General features: G+C 36.7%; 2 protein-coding genes across 3 annotated transcripts in view; one reads left to right on the plus strand and one right to left on the minus strand.

The window, feature by feature from the left end:
- The first annotated feature begins 448 nt into the window (after positions 1-448).
- On the plus strand, positions 449-11,003 carry SELENOP (selenoprotein P). The gene is given in 5 exon segments (XM_019630531.1): positions 449-559; positions 3,707-3,921; positions 5,030-5,242; positions 6,537-6,654; positions 9,555-11,003. Coding segments are annotated over 4 exon segments (825 nt in total). The 5' UTR covers positions 449-559; positions 3,707-3,718; the 3' UTR covers positions 9,846-11,003.
- Positions 10,712-21,576, minus strand: part of CCDC152 (coiled-coil domain containing 152) — a 45,467-nt gene continuing 34,602 nt past the window's right edge. For both annotated transcript variants that reach the window (XM_019630532.1, XM_019630533.1), the window contains 5 exons: positions 21,057-21,121; positions 19,067-19,169; positions 14,180-14,307; positions 11,846-11,929; positions 10,712-11,252 (listed from right to left, as the gene is read on the minus strand). In XM_019630532.1, the coding sequence (XP_019486077.1) occupies positions 11,130-11,252; positions 11,846-11,929; positions 14,180-14,307; positions 19,067-19,169; positions 21,057-21,121 (503 nt within the window). In that variant the 3' untranslated portion in view covers positions 10,712-11,129. The remainder of the gene's footprint in view (positions 11,253-11,845; positions 11,930-14,179; positions 14,308-19,066; positions 19,170-21,056; positions 21,122-21,576) is intronic.

Below are 21,576 nucleotides of genomic sequence, written 5' to 3' on the forward strand. Positions count from 1 at the left end.
AGGTAACAGCAGGAGACCAGGAAGCTTTGAAACAGCAGGTGACTTTTCTAACAAAGCTGACACAGTTGGGGTTAGGCTAACACCTAACCACTATAAAGCAACAGGAAAAAGAAATTCTTTTTTTTTTTTTTTTTTAAGCAGCAGCTTAACTTGCTGGCTCAGCAAATGTTTTTCCCTATTATAGTTTGGAAAAAAACATGACTTGGACGCCCTCTTTACCCTGAGCCCTTCCTCCCGCCCCCGACTGTACCATTAAGTCCTAGATACTGGGGTGACTAAAAAGGATAGGGACTAAATCAGTAATTGCCAAATTCCTTCACCCCCACATTGTGCATGGCAGCACTTGCTACTTTCTTTTAAGTTGATTGTAATAATGGAGTCAGGGGTTTGCTCTGCTGGCAAGGTCACAGGCAGAGTGAGCGCTGCACTTTGGACTATTAGCTGAGGGTTGAGGTAAACAACAGGACTATATATATCAGTGTCTCCCAGTGCTTTTGTGGATCAGCGGGGCTGAGAGCAGAGCGAAAGGAAGCAGCTTCGTCCGGGGGGCGGGTGTTGTGTAAGTAGGAACTTTGTGTTTTCCAGTCCTTGATTCTTTTAGAGTTTGGTAAATAATATGATTTTGCCTCTGACAAAGTGTTTCTTTCCTCAGAACAGATTTTACAAAAAGAGATAGGTAAAGAAAAATGATACAGAAGGAAGAGAACAAAATACGCTAACATTGGGTGTGGTGGGTGCTGTTCTGCAGGGAGCAGGCACATTGAGGGGCTTGTGGATTTCTGCCCTGCCTTCTGCACAGCGGAGCATGAAGATGGAAGCAGGGGAGGCTGGAGAAATGTAACACTTTGATTCTGCAGAAAGTTGTGATACTTTAAAAATACAGTAGTCAACATTGTATGTTGAGGCTGAAGTATTTCCTGCTGAAATGCAGAGTGAAAACTCAACGGGCAAAAACAGCTTGTGGATTTGAAGAGCAAAGATGAAATATGGCCATTCTACAGTGCTGTAGAAATGCCCATGGATATTGTGAGCAGTTACAGGGAAACAAAAAACAAAAAACAACAAAAAAACCCAGAAGGGAGAGCAGGTTCTGTCCATTGTGCAGAAACTGTCACCCTTGAAAGAGTTAAAACCCATGTCAAAATCAGGTGGTCTGTGATTAAATGCAAAATTTTGCAGTTTAAGTGGTGAGTGGGTGCTTTCAGATGAATGAGGAAGGACCCTCAGAGGCCAGTCTGAAATTCAAGGGAAAACAATGGAAAAAGGCTCTGCATCACTTGCCTTTTAATGGGGAATTTTAAACAAATGTCGGTCTGTATATGGCCAACATATCTAGGTTTTGTGATTGAAAAGTGGTGAGATTAGTGAAATTTGTAACTATTTTCTCAGTGTTATTGGATCAACCTCCAGTAAATCCAATTTTGTTATTTATCTTCATTATTTTTATGTAGACACCTGACAGGTATAATTATAATCAAAAGTCTATTATGTAAAAATGACTTAAACACAGTTGAATAGCCTATTGATTATAACCGAGGAAAATCTGAAAGCGTGAACTCTGTAATTCACTACCCTCTGCCAATGGCTTTAGTTATTTTTTCATCAAAAAACTAAATGAAGGAAATGAGTAAAATAGTCTTTTCATTTATATTGACTGTTTAGCCATTTGGAACGTTATGCTGTATGGCAAAGTGAGAGTACCAAGTGCTGAATTTATGCTGACGGTTCTATAATTACTGAATTTATATTCTAGAAAGTAGGGGGAAATCTAGTCATTCCAGTAAGAAATAAAACAGCCTGAATAATTTCAATGTTCTCTTTGCCATTCTAGGGAATAAACAAACAAACAAAACCCTGGCAGCTATATTGAGGGTGATCTATCTAAAAACCATCAATATATTACAGTAGCTTAAGAGGTCATGTTTTGGATTTAGCAGAATTGGTTTGAATCCAGTGTCTCTTGTGACTTCCTACCTGTGTGGACTTGGACAAGATGTCTAAACTCTCTCTTAGCCATAGTTTCCTCAACTGCAAAAGGGGTTAATGGTCACATAGTTGTTAGGATTAACCGACATGATATAAGTAAGTGCTTAGCACCACCTGCATACAGTTTTATAAATGCTCCATAAATGGTAGCTATAATAAGGATAATTGTATCGTCAATATAATTACTATACTAAAGAAATCCCCTACATTTCATCCAGATTATAGCCTCTCCTTTTTTAAATATTAGAATTTTAAAAATATTATAATAGTTGGATGGCCTTAATAAATTATCGTCTCTTAATACCCCTGCCCCTACCACCGTTAGGCTCTTATGATATATAGATAGGAATTTTGTGGTCTTAAATAATGTAAAAGATAATCAGGTTTAATAGGGTTCTATCTACATCTTGCAGTGTGCACTAGAGCCCAACTCAATCTGATTTTAGCCTTTCTACTCTCCTCTTAATTCTGGGCTCACTCTAGGAAACTTATCATTAGCCTCCTGCTCTCCCTGCACCCCCTTCCAATCACCCCTCTCCGCCCCAAAAAAAAGTGATTTTACTTTTTTTTAGTCCCAAATCAGTGCCTGAAAATGCGCCAACTTCCCAGCTCTGGAGTTTTGTCCTGATCTCTCTCCACAGACTTACATCAAAATGAGCCTGATTGAGCCTGTGTGGATTTTTCTTTCTCTGGTTGTCTCCACTGAATGTGTTCCTTTTTTCACCAACTCTCTACAATTCACTTATTTTATTTGTAGCTCTCGGATGAGAGAGTTAGCCTTAGTGTTGGGAATATTTCTGGTCAGGTATTTAATTTTCCTACTCAGAGAGGGCACTTTTCCCCCCAGAATGTGCCATCTAGTCACAGGAACTTCTTGAAAATAAGTGGTAGCCAATAAATACACTTGAGTGTAGATTTCGGTGAGTCTTAAACGGCAGAGGGGGCAGTGATTTGTAGTATTTCTCCTTGGTATGTTTTTTTCACTGGTCCATACTTACCTTGGATGTGGTAGTAACATTTGGGTGGTAGTTTTCTATCTGAAGAGATTCAGATCCTTTAATATTGACATATGAGTAGAACTAGATTTTAAAGAGTAAATAAGAGCAAGAAAAGGGAGTCATATCCAAGAACTGTATAAATATAGAAGGTTTGAACCTCAAGAGTTAAGGGCCCACAGAAGCCACCTTTGTATTGGTAGACTGCCCTCACTGCCATCTCCATTATTCCTGGGTTCTCTTTTCATGCTGGCTCTTTTCCTTTCTGTGCAAAATCCCCTGCTTACCCTTTCCTTCCTTAGATTGGTAAAGGATGGAAAGAAGCAATGAGAACTTGTTGCATCCCAAATAAAAATCAAATCCTGTTTGTAGAACGTCTCTTAGTTACAGAGGACGCAGTCTCAAACTTTTTCTAAATGTGTATCGTCTCCTGGAGAAGTACTGGGCTCCCTGTTCAGGCAAATCTCCATAGCATGATTACTGAAGTGTCTTGCTAAGCCAGATAGTCAAGAGGTGCTTTGACAATTCCCCTGCTCCCGGTAGATCTTTTCACCTTCATGGGGAGATTTGGTGCATGGAGGTCCAATCTAATGAACAATATGGAGACGGAATTCATGGCTAGATATTTACAGGAAAGAGAATTATACCTGCTTGATTTATAGAAATTCCTAGTTACGGCTGTGAAGTCACCTGTGAAGATGACAGAAAGGTTTTCTCTTTTCCAGGGCAACACCGCAATGTGGAGAAGCCTGGGGTTGGTCTTGGCTCTCTGTCTTCTCCCCTGTGGGGGGACAGAGAGCCAGCGGCAGAGCTCCTTTTGTAAGAAGCCTCCAGCCTGGAGCATAGGGGATCAAGACCCAATGCTGAACTCATACAGTTCAGTGACTGTGGTTGCTCTTCTTCAAGCCAGCTGACACTTTTGCCTTCTGCAGGCGTCTAGGTAAGATAACCTTTCTGTGGGCTAGGATTTCATCAGGGAGAAGCTATTAAATGCAAACACATAAAATAAAATAAAAATAGAAAATATACAGTTAGTAAATCACATTTTTGGAAAAACTATGTATCTTCGAATAGAACATGTTAGAAGATAGAGATGAGGAGGATATACACCAAAATGTTTACAGTGGTTTTCCTGATGCTATGGAAATTTTTTCTACTTTTTGTGGATCTTTATTTTATAATGTCCTACTAAATATGTATTACTTGTGTAATGAAAATGTTCTAACATGTACTCCTGCAAATGGATTATTTCAATAGAGCAAGTAAAGATGAGTGCTTTGCCAGAGTAGAACGTACACTAGACATGCCACAAAGATCTTGAGTCATTTAACAAATTATACATATATATGCAAAAATATATGTGCAAAAAATATATATATATCATGTACACACATGCACGTGCACCGGGGGTGCCAAAAAATGTGTACAGGAGGACACTTTGGTCAACGTTGCTCAAGCAGTAGTTTGCTGTAATCAGAAGTGTCTGGACGCTGGTGATAACCACTTTGAGCACTTCTTGTAATTGCAGAAGTCAAATGTGACTTGTATTCATCTTTTGTTATCAGTATTTATTGAGAATTACAATTTTAATACAGTTTTCCTTTCTTAAAATGAGTATGCATTCTTTGGCACCCTCTATATATACACATATAAATATATATGTAAATATAAGTAAATAAATAAATTTGTTAAGTTTATATAACACTTATGTGTAAAAATATTTGTTGGGTTATTTGGCAAATATTTATTGGGTAGAATTCTCTGTAACTGTAAGATGGATTAAAAATATACACTTCATAGGATTAATTTGAGGACTAAATGAGCTAATGTTTGGCAAGCATTTAGCATAAGGCTTTAACTGAACACAAGTGCTCAATAAATAATTTTAAAAATGAAAGTTTTTGTTCTTTACAACAATATAAAAAAGAGGTATGAGTAAGTAAAAAGTAGTAAGAGACCTTCATCTAGAAAAAATAGTGGAGAGAAAGAGAGAAGTCACTAATAAAATTTAATGAGATTATTCTATTTTTTGTATTTTCCCCAAATAGTTTAGAAGACCTGCGAGTAAAACTGGAGAAAGAAGGTTTTTCTAACATCTCCTATGTTGTTGTTAATCATCAAGGAACCCATTCTCGATTAAACTATATGTATCTTAAAAATAAGGTTTCAGAGCATATTCCTGTTTATCAACAAGAAGAAAACCAAACAGATGTCTGGACTCTCTTAAATGGAAACAAAGATGACTTCCTCATATATGACAGGTGTGTACACACACACACACACACACACACACACACACACACCACAAATTAAAAGACTTCATATTTAATAGGAAATGATTTAAGATATCTGCTTTTATTTTATTACCAAATAAATGCTTAGTTTCAAAGTGAGCCCATTAAAATGTTTGGTTTTAATATTTTTGAAATGATTTTCTTTCACATAAAAGAATTCACCATTTCAGTAGGGACATAAAGAAAATTGACTGTACGTTCCCCCCGCCCCCCGTAAATTGGCATCGTGGTTAAACCACAAGAAGGATCAGTTTGTACGTCACATGCAGTTCTAACCTAAGAATTCTGCAGATGAATAACCACACTTTGAAGACCACTTGCTTATCTGTAATAATTAATAATTTCAGGCTACATAACTGAATTTCTGAGCTATAAAGTTTGTTAATTATTTAGGTTTAACCAGCATGAATCTGCTTTTGATTCCATGAACAAATAAAACATTTGTATGTTGAGGGAATCTCAATGCATACATTATTTGATATTAGTCACATTCCTGGCTGGTGCTGTTTTCTTTTGGCTTTTCAGAGATGGTGAGCCAGACTTTGCCTAGGCCTAAGCCCTACTCGCTTTTAGTCTAAATGTTTTTAGTATCATGTCATTCTTTTAGGACCACAAACTTCTAATTTAGTCAGTTGCAAAGTGTAAGCCTTTAATATTCACATAAAATTGTATATATGGGATAAAATGTGAGCAAGAAGGACATTTCAACTCCACCATTTCTGATAATGCCAAGTGTTATAATTCTATTTCATTGTGTGGAAATTTTTGTTGCATCAGATGTATGTTTAAGTAAATGGGCTACTGGCCAAGACTCTAGGATTTCCTTGTTATGCTGTGATTTCTTGTGTGTCATTTGTGCTACCTCTGCAGTTATGAAAAGCTCATGTGATTTGCAGAGCCTAGTTTATGATAAGTCAGTGGTTTGGGCATTGGTAGAATTTTTAAGTCAATTACAAAATTTTATTTGATCCAGTCACAATGACTATACTATACAGTTTTGCTACTATTCATAGTGATGTATCTATAATATTGCAAAATGCTAATATTAGACTCACTGTGGTCTTGCTATGACCATTGGACCTGGTATGCGGGGCCAGGGAGCTTATTTGAGATTCCACTGAAGAAATTTTACTGAAGGTATGAAAGTGTCTTAGTTATAAGACCATTAAACCTATGTAATACTATTCCAGACCATGCTTGATAGGATCATGATACAGAAAATATTGTAATGACATTGTATTTGTCCATTTTTTTTTTTTAGATGTGGCCGTCTTGTATATCATATTGGTTGGCCTTTCTCCATCCTAACTTTCTCCTATGTTGAAGAAGCCATTAAGATTGCTTACTGTGAGAAGAAATGTGGAAACTGCTCTCTCATGGTATTTTTCTTAATTATTTTTTACTGGGAGAAAAGAGAAAAATCTTTTAAGAGCTATCTAAATAAGTTAGTGTTTCATGACCAATTAGCTAATCATTGTTTCTGTTGGTGTACTAAATATAAACTACAACAGTAATTTTTATAATTACACACACTTCCTGTTATGCAACATACACTTTCAAACATCTTTTCAAGGTCCATATTGCCGCTTTTATCTAGAAGGATTTCAGAAAATAAATAACAACATAGATCACATATTTCAATTACCACCAAGTGATGTGGTGGGAATATAAATGCTCGAAGAACTCAGTCAACATAAAATGATCTTATTGTAATACCCTGAGCGTGGTTCACAGAAGAACACAGTGAAAGCAAAGCATACGCACCGCATTACCTGAAACGGAATTGGGGTCCAGATAAGTACTCAATTTTTTAAGGACGCGGACTTTGTCAGCTTTTCCAGAAGCTTTTACACTGTCTACGCATTCTGCAGTTGGATTACTACATTTACTTGAAAATGGAATAAGTTTTCTACTCATTACTGATATTTCTTTCCTAGTAAACATGAGAATATTTTTTCCTTATAATAAGCACTATATTTAAATATTGTTTATAAAAAAGATACTCAAGGAGTTTTAACTTTTATTAACTAGACTCTTTCCCCCTCATATTGAGAAGGAAAATAATTGCGAACCGTGTTTGCTTGATAGGGCAGATTGGCAAAACTTAAATTCAGGTTTAAAAACAATTCTGAATTTTATTTGTAAGCTATACTTCGTTCGGGTTTTTTCCCAGCTTTAAAGGAAGTCATCTCAAATTTTAAAGAATCATTTAATTAAATTAGTTGCTGAGGAGCACAATGGGCTAATTACTCTAGTTATGTCATTTTTCACATTTTAATCTTCATAATCCTATGAGGGTTATTTTACTCCTTTTAAAGATGGGGAGACTGAGATAATGCGAATAAAGTATTACCTCAGTGTCTACCTTATACTAAGTGCTTAATAAATGCTAGCTATATTCATTCCTCATATTTTGGGATTATTTCAGTATTTTGCATTTTTGCAAATGCCTAATACTTTAAATATACCTAGTTATATTGAAACAAAGGTAGAAATAATTTCTACAACATGCTCAAAATTTACAAATCATCTATAGAAAGGAATAATTTATTATATGTATCTGATATGCCGAATCGAATTGGAGTTTTTCTATTTCATTGTATCCTAGATGCCACCAATTATATGACACATTATTTTATGTACAATTAAAAAAATGCTGTCAGTTAAAGTAGGACACAAGGCTATCACACCATCAATAGTAGGATACATTCTGATTTCAAAGATATAAAAATACATTGTAGAATCAATGAAATATAGTAATTGGTTCCTTGAAGTTAATTAGACTACTATAGTTATTTGTGTTTGTTTAATCATTGAACATTTAGAACATTACACAGTATATTCTAAAATTTATCAAATTGCATTTAAGTTTTTAATCAAATACTATGAAGTTCTCAAAAGTAATTACAAATAAATGTAGGTTGAGGTTTCGTATTGCATTGCTATATCTATAAATTTTGAGCCTATGATTTGTGGGCACACAAACCAATAAAGAAGGACTTTCAGCAAATTAAAGAATTAGATTCATGCAGAATGGAATATTATGTTCAGTGGACAATGGGCAGTCATTTGGTAATTTCGGCTGATAGCACTACAGTAGAGACACATTAACAAAGCTTTGGTGAAGTTCAAAACATTTCCTGGCATAAGCTGAGGTATGAAAAACTACCGATTTTGAGGAGTTTATTGGCAGTTTTGAATTACCAGAGAAAAATTAGTTTGCCTCAGAATATTATTCTTGATGCATTGTTGATAAAGGTGCAAAAGGTTTCATGTAGGTCAGCTGATTTTAGGATTTGATATTTGGTTGATTTTACCGCAGTCGATTTAAGTTAGTTTAACCAGTGTACTTAGTTTTGCTTCTGTAGATACAAATAACAGTGGTTTAACTTTATTTATTTATTTATTTATTTTTTATTTTTAAAATATTTTATTGGGGAATCGGGGGAATGGGAACAGACAAGTTGCTGTCCTTTTATTCTTCAGTCTAGTTGTGGAGGATGTTGCTTCACTGGCCCAAGCTGGCACCATCATTGTGCTCTTCCTGGGCGAGGCAGATCAGTCGCTGGCTTCTGGACGGCTGCTCACTGCGGCTGCCGGCGCTCACCCTGGCTGCTGGCTACACACGGTAGCCCATGGCAACCCAGTGCCACAGGGGCTGCAGCCCACACCGTCGCCGGCGACCCACAGCAGCCCAGCTCCAGGTCCAGCTGTTTTTCAGCATCTTAGCTGTAGAGGGCAGTGTCACTGGCCCTGGCATCTCAAGCCAGTTCTTAACCAAAGCGCCACTCGGCCGGCCCCCCGGTTTAACTTTATTTTTAAGCCTTATGTATCTCTCAAGTTCCTATTCAGAATTCTTGATAACTTAGGAAATGTTCTTGTTAAGAAAAGGAAAATTTGAATCCTGCTATTGATTTAACTAGTATAGAAGCTGAGGTGAATTGTTGAAATTTAATTGTATTATACCCTATTTTATCTATTTTCAAAACATGAATGTTAATTCGTTTGTAAGAGGCTTGAGGATTCTTTGATTAAGTGCAAACTATGTACTAGGAGCACTTTATGTTAGGTATAGATGGGAATCAAACTTTAATAAAAAGCCTAGGTTTTGAGATTAATATCAGCTTTGTTTTTCATTAGTATGATGCTAGAAAAACAAAGCCAGTTCAATTCTAAATTCTAGTTGGAATTTTATATATGTTAACTCTACAAATCATTTTCCATGCATTCCTGCTAAATCAATAAAGGTGTTGATAAATGATTTATAAATTTTTTCCAGACACTGGAAGATGAAGACTTCTGTAAAAACGTATCTTTGGTTACTGTGAGAAACACAACCGAGGCCCCGCAGCCACGTCACCATCACACGCATGGGCATCAGCACGTCCGGAATGGTCAGCCTTCAGAGAACCAGCAACCAGAAGTGCCCAACGCATCTGAGCATCCCCCTCCTCCAAGCCTCCATCACCACCATAAGCTCAAGCACCCTCACAGACAGGATCACCCAAAGAACTGACATGTGCCATTTCTCAGTTCTCTTTCACACAAGAAACTCTGAGGAAAGAGATGAATAAATCAGTTACTCTGAAAGTTGCCCAAAGATTCAGAGTTGGCTCCTAGGAGCTGATGCTGACATTGTCGACATCTGGTATTTGAAAACACAGGGTCTGCAATCACCTGACAGTGTACAGAAAATCTCCCTTCTTTATGTAGCTGACAGGGACTGTGGGCAGAGGAAAATGTCATTGAATCTTGACAGTGACGTTTGCCTCCAGCTGCCTGACAGGCAAGTCAGCAGCTCCAGCCCACAGAAGCCAGCAGCAATTGAAGTTGAAAAAATAAGGCAGAAATGTGAAAATGACCTTCAAACTAAATATTTAAAATGGGATATACTCCTCAAGTCAGTCTAGACCCAATTTCATTTCCAGCATTTTTATAAGCTACCTAGTTAATAATGATAAAAAAAATAAGAATTGGATTTGTGCAAACATGGAGAAATTTACTATCCTGGCTTCCAAATTTAAAGATTTTTGTCAAAGCAAATTGTGACCCAAACCATTTTTTTTAAATTACAGGGCAGCTGAAAGGTGATTGCAGCATTTGGTTAATATGTCTTTATTTTTCTTTTTCCAGTGTTCTACTTGCTTTAATGAGAACAGGAACATAAACTATGACCTAGGGGTTTCTGTTGGATAATTAGCAATTTAGAAGGGAGGAAGAACAACAAAGACATGTTATTCATTTTTTCTTTACTTATTTCTCAAAACAACATTATCTTTGTCTTTTTCATCTTACAGTTTTAACTAATGAAATTTTTAAAGAAAGAAGTGAATTCTGTCTTTTAAGATCCAGAAATACTCAACATATGAGTATTTTGCTATGACTACATTTGAAATATCCATTTATACTTTTTTATATCTAAGACTTGTATCTTGATTTTTACTATCACATATGAATGAAAGCTTTATATATTGTTTTATCTATCTGGTATCACATCACACTCTTTAAAATCTGAGAATGCCTGTCTTGAAAGATGTAAGAGGAAAGATAAAAGAATGTTGTCTAGCTCTTGATTGCTTAGAAAGTATTTCCGTAGTCAATGATGGTTCAATAGGTAAACTACACCCTATAAACCTGAACTCCTTTATGGTTAATACTGCTAAGCGAGAATGCAATACAAAGTTGGCCAAAGTGTGGATTTGTTTCAATAAACTCAGTAAAAAAAAAAGTTTAAAGCTGTCTTTTATTCATTGTGATTATTTAGGCAGTATGTTATATTGACTCTAAGTGGAAGTGAATTTTTTCAACTGCTTTTAAAGAAATTAAACAGCCACTAATGAGTTGACTACTGTACTCAAAACCGTTTACGTTTAAGGTGAGACTCTTTGCCAACAGAAAGGCGTTGCTCTAACTCGTGAATGGTATTCCGAAGAGCTGCAATCTCCTTGTTTTTTTCTTCTTGAAGATGTTGAAGCTTCTACATGAAGCAGAAAAATTCCGTTATTGCAATCCAGAAATAATAAGATTAAGTATGGGGAACAACAAAACAACAATAAAAACTATACTTCTGGTTTAAGTAGAAGTAGGTACTAAAAAAGACACCTTATTTTGAAAGGTCTATCATTTTATTTTTGTGGGATTTAATGGGGTGAAACTGTTTTAAAGGCTATAAATATACACATTGGCATCACTTGTTGTAGTTTGTTCCCTTCTCCCTATATAGCTTAAAGTTGTAAAGCACAAATGAAAGAGTTGAATAAAAAGAAAATCTACCATCTGAGTGCCTAAGTAACTTCAGAATCGTAAGTCAGCCATAGTTCAAAATATATTATGGAATTCCTTAGATGGTCCAAAGGGTCAGAGGATTTCTCTAGTGGTTTAATTTACTACTAAGATTTATTTGTTTAAATTGAAAGTGACCTTTAAAGATTATTCAAAATTAATACTTTTCTGATTGTATGATATATTTTAAGAAAAATTGTTTAGTGTATTGTTAGTAAATATTAGACAACTTTTATGGAAACACATTAGTGTGTTTATTTTCTTAACAGCCAAGGAAGAAAAACTTACCCTTCTGTAGATGCTCTGTGGCAAAACAGTAGAATCTGGATATGATTTTGGTTTTGTTTGAACTCTTGCTAGTTTGGCATCAAACTGAGTCAAGTTTAAAAAGAAAGTTATTGAGAACATTCTGGTTAAACAGTTAGAAACAATTGCTTCTATAAATATAAGTATAATCTGTTATACCCTTTTATATATAATCTGTCATTTAAGTGTATTCTCTGTGTAACAGAAGATAGAAAAGTCTTTAAGAAAGAGCAAAGAACACCCAAAGAAGATTAACCGTGGCTGCATGTCAAGATTACCTAGGGAACTTTTTAGAAGTACTAAATATTGGGCAGAGATTCTGGGTAGGGTCAGCATCATCTTTTTCTCAAGACATCAGGTGTTTCTATCATGTGGGGATCAGAATCTAGTTAAAAGGGTTGAGAATCTAGTTACCTTAAAGATAGAAAAAAATATATTCACATCACTTTGTACTTTTGTAAAGAAAATGTGCAATCAATAGTCATGGGAGGAAAACATACACACCCTTCTGTATAGACTTTGAGGCTGAATATTAGAATTTGGATATGATTTTGTTGATTTAGTTTGACCTCTTGCTGGTTTGACATTAAATTGAATCAGGTTAAAAAAATTCTCAGGCCATTCCTACAGGTCTTATTTTTTGCAAAATCTTCCATTATAATTTCTCCCTTCAGGTTGAGTTTAGTGTAGCCTCTCTGTGGACTAAGAATAAACTCTGTGAGATTCTGTTCTACTTTGGGAAGAGAGAGGGATAGTTACAATGAAAATAAATAGCAAAAAGTGTTCTGTATATCAGTCAAACACCAGACTTGGGCTAACAGGGCCCCAGGTGGCTAACAATGCACATTCCCAATCCATGCATTAGAAATTGATGGTAGGTCTTGAAACATGCCCTATGGTGTCTCAGTTGGCCACTTGGCCCTCCCTGGGGTTTGTGGGTACACTTGACCAGAAGGCAGTAGCAGCAGCAAAGAGCCTCTAAAATCAACGAAGTCCCCTTTTACTCAATGATTATGCAGTCTTCACTACTGTGCCTCACCAAGAACCCCAGGGATACCAAACTTTCAGGGACATGAAAACAAAGTTAATCTTAACTAAGCGGGTGTATTCTGACAAAATGAGGTAAAGTGGGAATCAGGCTTGGAGAAAGTGATGAAAAAACGGTAGAAAGGGAGATGGGTAAAATTTTAAAAAAAATTTAAAGGACAAGTATATTGTCAAAATATCAATATCTTTGAGATTTTTGACATCTGGTTAAACAACCTACTGAAAACGCTTTCCAGCCAAGAATGAACCTCAGCCTTTGAGATGCCCTATATGAAGTTCCTTTAAGTTTTTCTCTTTTTAAAATTTTTTTTTAAAAGATTTTTATTCGGGAATTGGGGGGATGGGAACAGTGCTGGGGAATTGGGGAACAGGAACAGACAAGTTGCTGTCCTTTTGTTCTTTGGTCTAGCTGTGGAGGACGTTGCTTCACTGGCCCAAGTTGGCACTATCATTGCGCTCTTCCCGGGCGAGGCAGATCAGTCGCCAGCTTCTGGACGGCTGCTCACTCCGGTTGCTGGCCGCTCACGCTGGCTGCTGGCTACACGCGGTAGCCCATGGCAACCCACTGCCACAAGGGCTGCAGCCTATGCCGTCGCTGGCGACTCGTGGCAGCCCAGCTCCAGGTTGAGCTGTTGTTCAGCATCTTAGCTGTGGAGGGCAGTGTCACTGGCCCTCATATGTGGGATCCAAACCGGGGCCCTCTGGCGTCCCAAGCCAGCTCTTAACCAATGCGCAACTCGGCCGGCCCCCTTTAAGTTTTTTTAAAAATCTGGTTTGTCTGCTCTATGATATGTATTTTCCTACACATTTAAGGAGAAATTTGTCTCTTTTTATCTTAAAGAAAAAGGAATTTCTAGTTGGTTCACCAGGGTTCACCAATTTCTGCCGAGAAGAGTGACTTTAAGGATTAGAACACTCTCCCCACAGCTAGAATGGAGGTGCTATGAAGCCTGCATAGACTCAGCTGTAAAATGCAGGTATTTCCTGAGTTATCTGACTCCTGCTCGCAGAGGAAACAATACCCACTCTGGAAGCCAGGACCTCTTGAATGACTGAAGAGTCCCACCTTCAGGCCAAGTGCTGAAAGACAGTGTAGCTAACAGTTATATGGGTTTGAGCACTGTGTGTGATGGAGAATGAACGTGTGTGAAGCCCTCTCACAGAACTGTTCCTACTCCTGAAATTTCTCTCACTGTGATGAAAGATAACCAAAGTGTGGTCTACACTAAGGGATGCATCCTCACATTTAGCAGAGTCTTAAACATTTACCTCTAGCTGTAGTTTGATTATTTTGCTTTGGTTTTCCTTTTCTTGAGTCCTTAATTTTGCATTTAATTCTGAAATTTCCACCTCTTTTTTCTCTATCAGTTCTTTATTCTTTTCTTCCATTAATTCAACTGAATAAAACAAAGATAAATAAAATTAATTCACCTTAACATTTCCAAAATCTTATAAGCTTATATTTATTTGCTATTTTAAACAATCCACAAGAAAGTAAATTTTATTAATAAAAACAGATAGTATTTTAGAAACTGTTTATATGCAAGGTAGCTTTTAGGTATTTTTGACAAGCTCCTACAAAATGCTTGAAACACAAAAGTCATCCACTGAATGATTTTAAACAAATAATCTAATTTGGACTCTTAAACATCAATGGCCTAGAGAATAAATAGGAGATTCAGTGGTTAAAGAAGGATACAAAACCTGTGCTCTTAGGTACAGAGGGCCCCAAATTACTCTAGAGCTACATCAAGCACCTGATATCCTCTATTCCATACAATTTGGCCTCTCTGATATTCATACCATGTCCTTATGCTTCTTCAAACTTCCTCTTCTCTCAACTTCCTTATTCCTGTAAATGACACCTTGAGGATAGGAGCCTCAAGGAAACCTTTGATTTTAGGGAGAAAAGTGTCAATTAATCTACAACAAGCCCCCCAAATAAGGGACTCCATTCACAACTAATCCACTACTTACTTACTTAGTTTCAGGCCTCATTTTTCCTCAGCTGGACTCTGTGTTTAGACTATCACCAGCCTCTACCCCCCTGAACACTATTGCCAGGTTAGTCTTCCTAAAGCATACCTCTAAGTATGGCCATCACTTTCTCAAAAACAATTTGAGAAGTCAAAGAATCCAGCATTAGGGCCGGCCGAGTGGCTCAGTTGGTTAAGAGCTCACTCAAGAGTGTGAGCTCTGAGCAACAGCAGTTCGAGTCCTGGCCCGAGCTGAGCAGCCGCTGAGCTGCCAGCAGGTGGCAGGATGTCTCAGCCAACAACAACAACAACAAAAAGAATCCAGCACTAGCTACAGTTTTTGGCCTTTGTCTTGCCAAACCTTTCTGTGTAGTGCAAAGAAAAGGTAAGAAATGGACAATCATTCCCTAGCACGTCTCATGCCTACCCCTCTGTATGTCTTGGCTTTTATTTTCTCTTTGTCTAGAAGCTGTTTTTCTCATCTTCACCAGTCAACCTTACCCATATTCAGGATTTAGGAGCAGGGCCTAACGCTAAGGTCCCATCTCAGCCTGGGATTAGGCAAAGTCCAGAAGGATGTATTTAGCTATCCAAAACCTTAGAGAAATGGACTTCAATCTGGTCTCAGTCTATATCTATCATGTGCCTGGAGGCAGCACTGCTGATGATATGAATGCAAAGAAGTTGTGGTTAAAATAAGAACTAAAGCACTGAAATGGGTCCATCTTCAGATACTACATTGGAGGACAGGTGTGTGATTTGCTTCATCATAATTCCCCTGAAAGGTTTTGTTAAGATTATGTTGGCCTTATGAAATTAACTGGAAAATGTTTCCTTCTCTTTTTTTGTTAATCCTCTGAAAGATTTTGTGTAAGATTGGCATTATTTTTCCATAAATGTTTTGTAGAATTTCACCAGGAAAGCCATCTGAGCCTGGAGTTTTCTTTGTGGGAAACATATTTATTATAGATATAATTTCTTTAATAAACATAGAACAATTCAGATTTTCTATTTCTTTTTTTAAATTATTTTTTATTGTGAAATACACATTTTTTAGAATTAGTTTCTGCTGTACAACACAGTGCAATAGTTATACTTTTTACCCCTCGAGGTGACAACCTCCCTCCTCCAATCCACTGCCCCACTTCCCCCCCAATATCATACATATCTATTACAATTCCCTTGACTCCACTCCCACACTATACTCCATGTCCCATGACTATATCTATCTATCTATCTATATATATATCTATATTCACTTATAGTTGACATACAATATTATACAACATCAGCTTCAGGTGTACAGTGCAGTGATCAAGCCTCTACCCCATCCATGATGCAGTCTCCCTAGCAAGACATGTGACCACGTGACACCCTACAAAATATTTACAACATTATTAATTATATTCCTTGAACTGTCTTTCATGTCCCTGTGGCAATATTGTAGTTACGTATTTATGCTGTCTAATCCCTTCCCCTTCTCCCTCATCCCCACCTGCTCCCAACTAGCAGCCATCAGTTGTTCCTCTATATCTCTGTGACCATTTCTGTTTACTTTGCTCGTTCATTCAGTTTTTTAGATTCCACATATAAGTGAACTCATATGGTATTTGTCTTTCTCCAACTGGCTTATTTCACTTAACATAATAGTCTCTAAGTCCATCCATATCGTCCCAAATGGTACGATTTCATTTTTCTTTATCAGATTTTCTATTTCTTCTTGTGTGCTTTTTTCCCCCTCAAAGATGTCTAATTCATCAAAAATTTCAAATATATTGGCAGAAAGATGTTTGCTATGAAGTTAATTATGGGGTTCACTTTTTAAAATTTGAAGTGATTTTCTCTTTCTCATTTCTGACATTATTTGTACTTTCTCCATTTTTCTTGATCAGTCTTGGAGTTAATAAACTTTATTAATCTTTTCAAAAAAATTTGGATGTGGGCCAGCCGAGGTGGCACACTGGTTAAGAGTTGGCTTGGGCCACCAGCTCTGAGCAGCAGGGCCTGGTTCGGATCCCACATGAGGGCCAGTGATGCTGTGCCCTCTATAGTTAAGATGGTGAACAACAGCTCAACCTGGAGCTGGGCTGCTGTGAGGTGGGACGGCGTAGGCTGCAGTGGGGCTGCAGTGGGCTGCCATACGCTACCGTGAGCAGCAGGCAGCTGACGTGAGCTGCCAAGAGCCGCCGTGATCAGCTGTCCAGTGCCCAGTCACCAATCTGCCTCAGCTGGGAAGAGCGCAATGATAATACCAACATGGGCCAGTGAAGCGACGTCCTTCACGACTAGACTGAAGAACAAAAGGACAGCAACTTGTCTGTTCCCCTTCCCTGATTCCCCAACGCTGTTCCCCTCCCCCGAATTCCCCAAGAAAATCTTAAAAAAACCCACAACCTCCCACCCCCCAAAATTTGGATCTGATTTTCTTTATTATGTGTTTGTAATTGCATTATTATCTGTCTTCCTTCTTTCTAATTTCTTTGGGCTTAGTTTGATTTCTTTCCCCTAACTTCTTGATATAGGTATTTAGATAATTGATTTTTAACATTTTCCAACATCTTATTTAAGGTTATAAATTTACCTATAAACACAGCTTTATTTGTGCCATGCAAGTTTTGATGTGTAGACCAGGTAATTCAGTTCAAAACATTTTCTAATTTCCTTTAGGATTTCTCCTTCGATCCATAGGTTATTCAGAAATAATTTATAAACCTATAGGGATTTTATAATTATCTTCTTCTCAGAGGACTCAAAGAAATTGCAAAATTCTTTTCTAAAGTGGCTGTATAATTTTTTAGTCCCACCAGTAAGGGATCAGAGTTCTAGTTGCCCCACGTCCACATCAATATTTGGTATTGACAGTTTTTAATATTTTAGTTCTAAAAGGTTCAAAGTGGTATCTTTTGGTTTTAATTTACATTTTTTTTTTAATTGGGGAATTGGGGGATGGGAACAGACAAATTGCTGTCCTTTTGTTCTTCAGTCTATTTGTGGAGGACATTGCTTCACTGGTCCAAGTTGGCACCATCATTGCGTTCTTCCCAGGGAAGGCAGATCAGTCGCCGGCTTCTGGACTGCCACTCACAGTGGCTGCTGGCCGTCTCACTGGCTGCTGGCTACACACGGTAGCCCATGGCAACCCACTGCAGCAGGGGCTGCAGCCTAAGCCGGCTCTGGCGACTCATGGCAGCCCAGCTCCAGGTTGAGCTGTTGTTCAGCACCTTAGCTCTAAAGGGCAGTGTCACTGGCCCTCATATGTGGGATCTGAACCAGGGCCCTTTGGTGTCCCAAGCCAGCTCTTAACCAACATGCCACTCGGCTGGCCCTTGATTTGCATTTTCTTATGTACTAATTATGTTGAACATGTTTCATGTGCTGATTTTCCATCTGTATACTCACATCTCAGGGGAAGCATCCAAATATTTTGCATACTTTCTTATTGAGTTGCTTGACTTATTATTGCATTCTTAAGATTTCTTTTATATTTTGGATATAAGTCCTTTATCAGATATGCATTTACAAGCATTATCTCCTAGTCTCTGACCTGTCTTTTCATTTTCTTAACAGTGTTGAAGGACAGAAGTTAATAATTTTGGAGAAGTTCAGTTTAGAATATTTTTCTAATAAAGATAAAAATTTATTGTGTTTTTTGTTTCTTTCCAAGAAGTTGTGCCTAACTCAAGGTCACAAAGATTATCTTCTATGCATTCTTTAAGCAGTTTTATAGATGTAAGTTTATATTCAGACCAGTTACCCATTTCAAGTTGATTTTTACATATGATATGCATAAATATGGTCTCTTTAAGAAAAGTTTTTAATACCCTTATGAAACTAGTTAGTTCTCAATATAGGTTCAGACCTGCTTTACTGAAGGAAGAAAATTTCATTAGTGAAATTATATTCAATATGCTGAGCCTATAAATATCAAAGTTAATTATATATTTTATATTAATTTTATAAGGACATTAATTGCTTCATATTAAATAATATTAAGTGCAAACATCATGAATCCAATTTAGAAATGTAATTTATATCACATAAATATATAGGAAGGTACAAAACCTAAATTAAAAAGTATCAAGGCAGTGTTCATTCAAGAATACTGGCTATCACTGCAAAAAGTTTGAATGTTCATTTAAATGATGTCTTAGAATTTAGTAAATTAAAAATAAAAACTTACCTTTTTTCTGCATATCCTGAGAAAGTTTCCTTATTTCTATTTTATGTCCCTCCTCTTTGATTTTCATTTCACTCATAAGTCTGGCAACATTATTTTTATATTCCTAAAGATTAAAATTATATTCATGTTTCAATTTAAATATGTATATACAAGTTTTGATTAATTACAAAGGTGAAATTTTCAAATTTTATATTAATTTTTGACATGCAATCAAACCTAGAGAAGAGAGATATTGTTCATTGTTTGAATAATCCGCTTTGAGAAGGACTGATTTCTGGCTCAAGGAGATAGATATCATCTGGATAATGTCTTTTTTACCTTTGTTTTCTGAATACTCATCACCAGTGTTTAGCATATCATAGATACTTAAAATATTTTGTTTAATTGTATGAATAAATGCCATGACATTAAAATATGTCCAATAAAAGCCAAAGCTATATTTTAGAGCTAACAGTAGGCACCGTTCGATAGACAATAAGCTCACCCTATGGTAGGATGAATCCCTTCGAAACTGGGCTGAACTTCTGTTTCTGAAAATTATATAAACATCCTTAATTCCCAGAAGGAGGTTAAGCACAACCAAAGTGAAGGGTTAATTTCATGACAGGCTAGAAAAGGATGGATTTTGGGTTTGAAAAGTGCTCAGCAGGTGCCTGAGATTAGCTTTTTAGGTTGTTGAAGCTTAGCGGGGTGATTTATGCTAATACGGAGAGGGGCATTGAGAGAGGTGTTGGGAGAGAAATTCCCCAAAGATAAAATTTACAATTTTCCCAGTGGTATGTTCCTACATAAAGAAATCACTCCCAGGCAGAAGAAAAGACAAGTAGGAAGAACAATGAAGTCGGATAGTAAGAAAGACAATAATGAAGGCAAAAGGTCAAGAAAAGCCTCTAAACACCATAAAAGACAGGGGCTTTGTTTTCCTAATAATCACTGTTGTGTTCCCTATAATCACTAGTGTATATGTCTTGATATATATTTGTTGAATGAATAAGAGTGCCAATAAGAATTATTTAAGTCAGAAATTCTTAGATTAGACCCAGTGAATGGGCTTTCAAGGATCCATTAACTTCCTGAAATCGTATGCAAAATTAGACACATACATATGTGTGTGTGTGTATCCTTGAACATTTTTCTCAGAGAGGGTTCACAACTTTTAGTAGATATTCAGTGGTACTAAAGACATAAAACAAGTCACGATCCATTGGCTTAGATGGCTATAATTAAAAACAGAGGTACATTCATCCAGATTACACAAATTCAAGGGGATATAGTCTAGATTCCTATTTGTGCTACTTATCCTTCCAGAAAACTTGCAGAAATGGCCAAACCTATCCAACTACTGTCTTTGATTAAAGTTCGGCAGATGAATATAGGGGTGAATCTCATAAATTGCCATTTTTCATATGCATGCATCTTGATTTCTAGATGGGAAATTACTGAGTGGCATTTATAAACCATTCCTGACTCAAGTGGGTGTCCAAAGCAGTTGCTGCTCTGAGAACAAGAGACAAATCTATGTATCCTTTCATTCCGCATTGACTTTGTCACCTGAAGATGCCACCACTAAGGGATGCCCTTGGGAGAGAATTGGTAATCCATATAATGCTCCCTTCATTTAGATGGTGCAATAAGATTGCAATAGATTACTCAAAACATAAAGATTAAAGACTCTTTATAGTAAAAAAGTTTAAAAGTGCTAGTTAATAGAGTATACTCTAGAATAAAAACTCTATTAATGTAATTAAAAATGTAGCAAAATAGTTACATCTCTTTGTGGTAGAAAGAAAAAGTGCAGCGATTTAGTAAATTATAGTCTGAAAAAGATTAGGGTTCTCAAAATTTCTATTTCTTAAAAAATTTTTGTTTATTAAAAATTCTGGTACACACATGCACACCTATACATGTTTACTCAATAAATTTTTTTTTCTAATTTGAGAACACAAATGCTCTACAGGAATTTGATTGATATAAAGATATATAAACTCACCTGTTCATGAGATTTTAACTTTTCTTTCATAAGATCAGCATTTCTTTTCAGTTGTTCATTTTCACCTGTGTAAAAATCAGAGAGCATCCTAACTTACAGCACTTTTCAATTAATATGACTCTGTTTAACATTTCAAGTTTTCACTCATGTATACATTCAACACATACAAACAGCATCTACTATATATCTAGTACATGTGCACAGAATGCATGACACTGAGAATGGTGAAACAAAAAATAATTGTTGCTTTTCAAAGAATTTACAGCCGATTGCTGAGACAGATGTGTAAATAGTTCTATATTATGATAATTGCTCGGTAATGCAGTGTGTCTAAAATGCACCTGTGTCAGAAAAGCTTAACTCAGCTTAAAGTCAGGAAAGGATTTACAGAAGAGGAACCACTTGAGCTAAGACTTAAATGATAAGGTTACTTCATGATGGAGAAGGTCATTCCAGATACAGAAAACTGTACAGAAGGCTTTGGGTTTGAGTGGCTACAGCACGTTTGGGGAAATTACAA

This window comes from Hipposideros armiger, unplaced genomic scaffold, assembly GCF_001890085.2.
Source record: "Hipposideros armiger isolate ML-2016 unplaced genomic scaffold, ASM189008v1 scaffold_920, whole genome shotgun sequence".
NCBI classification, from domain to species: Eukaryota; Metazoa; Chordata; class Mammalia; order Chiroptera; family Hipposideridae; genus Hipposideros; species Hipposideros armiger.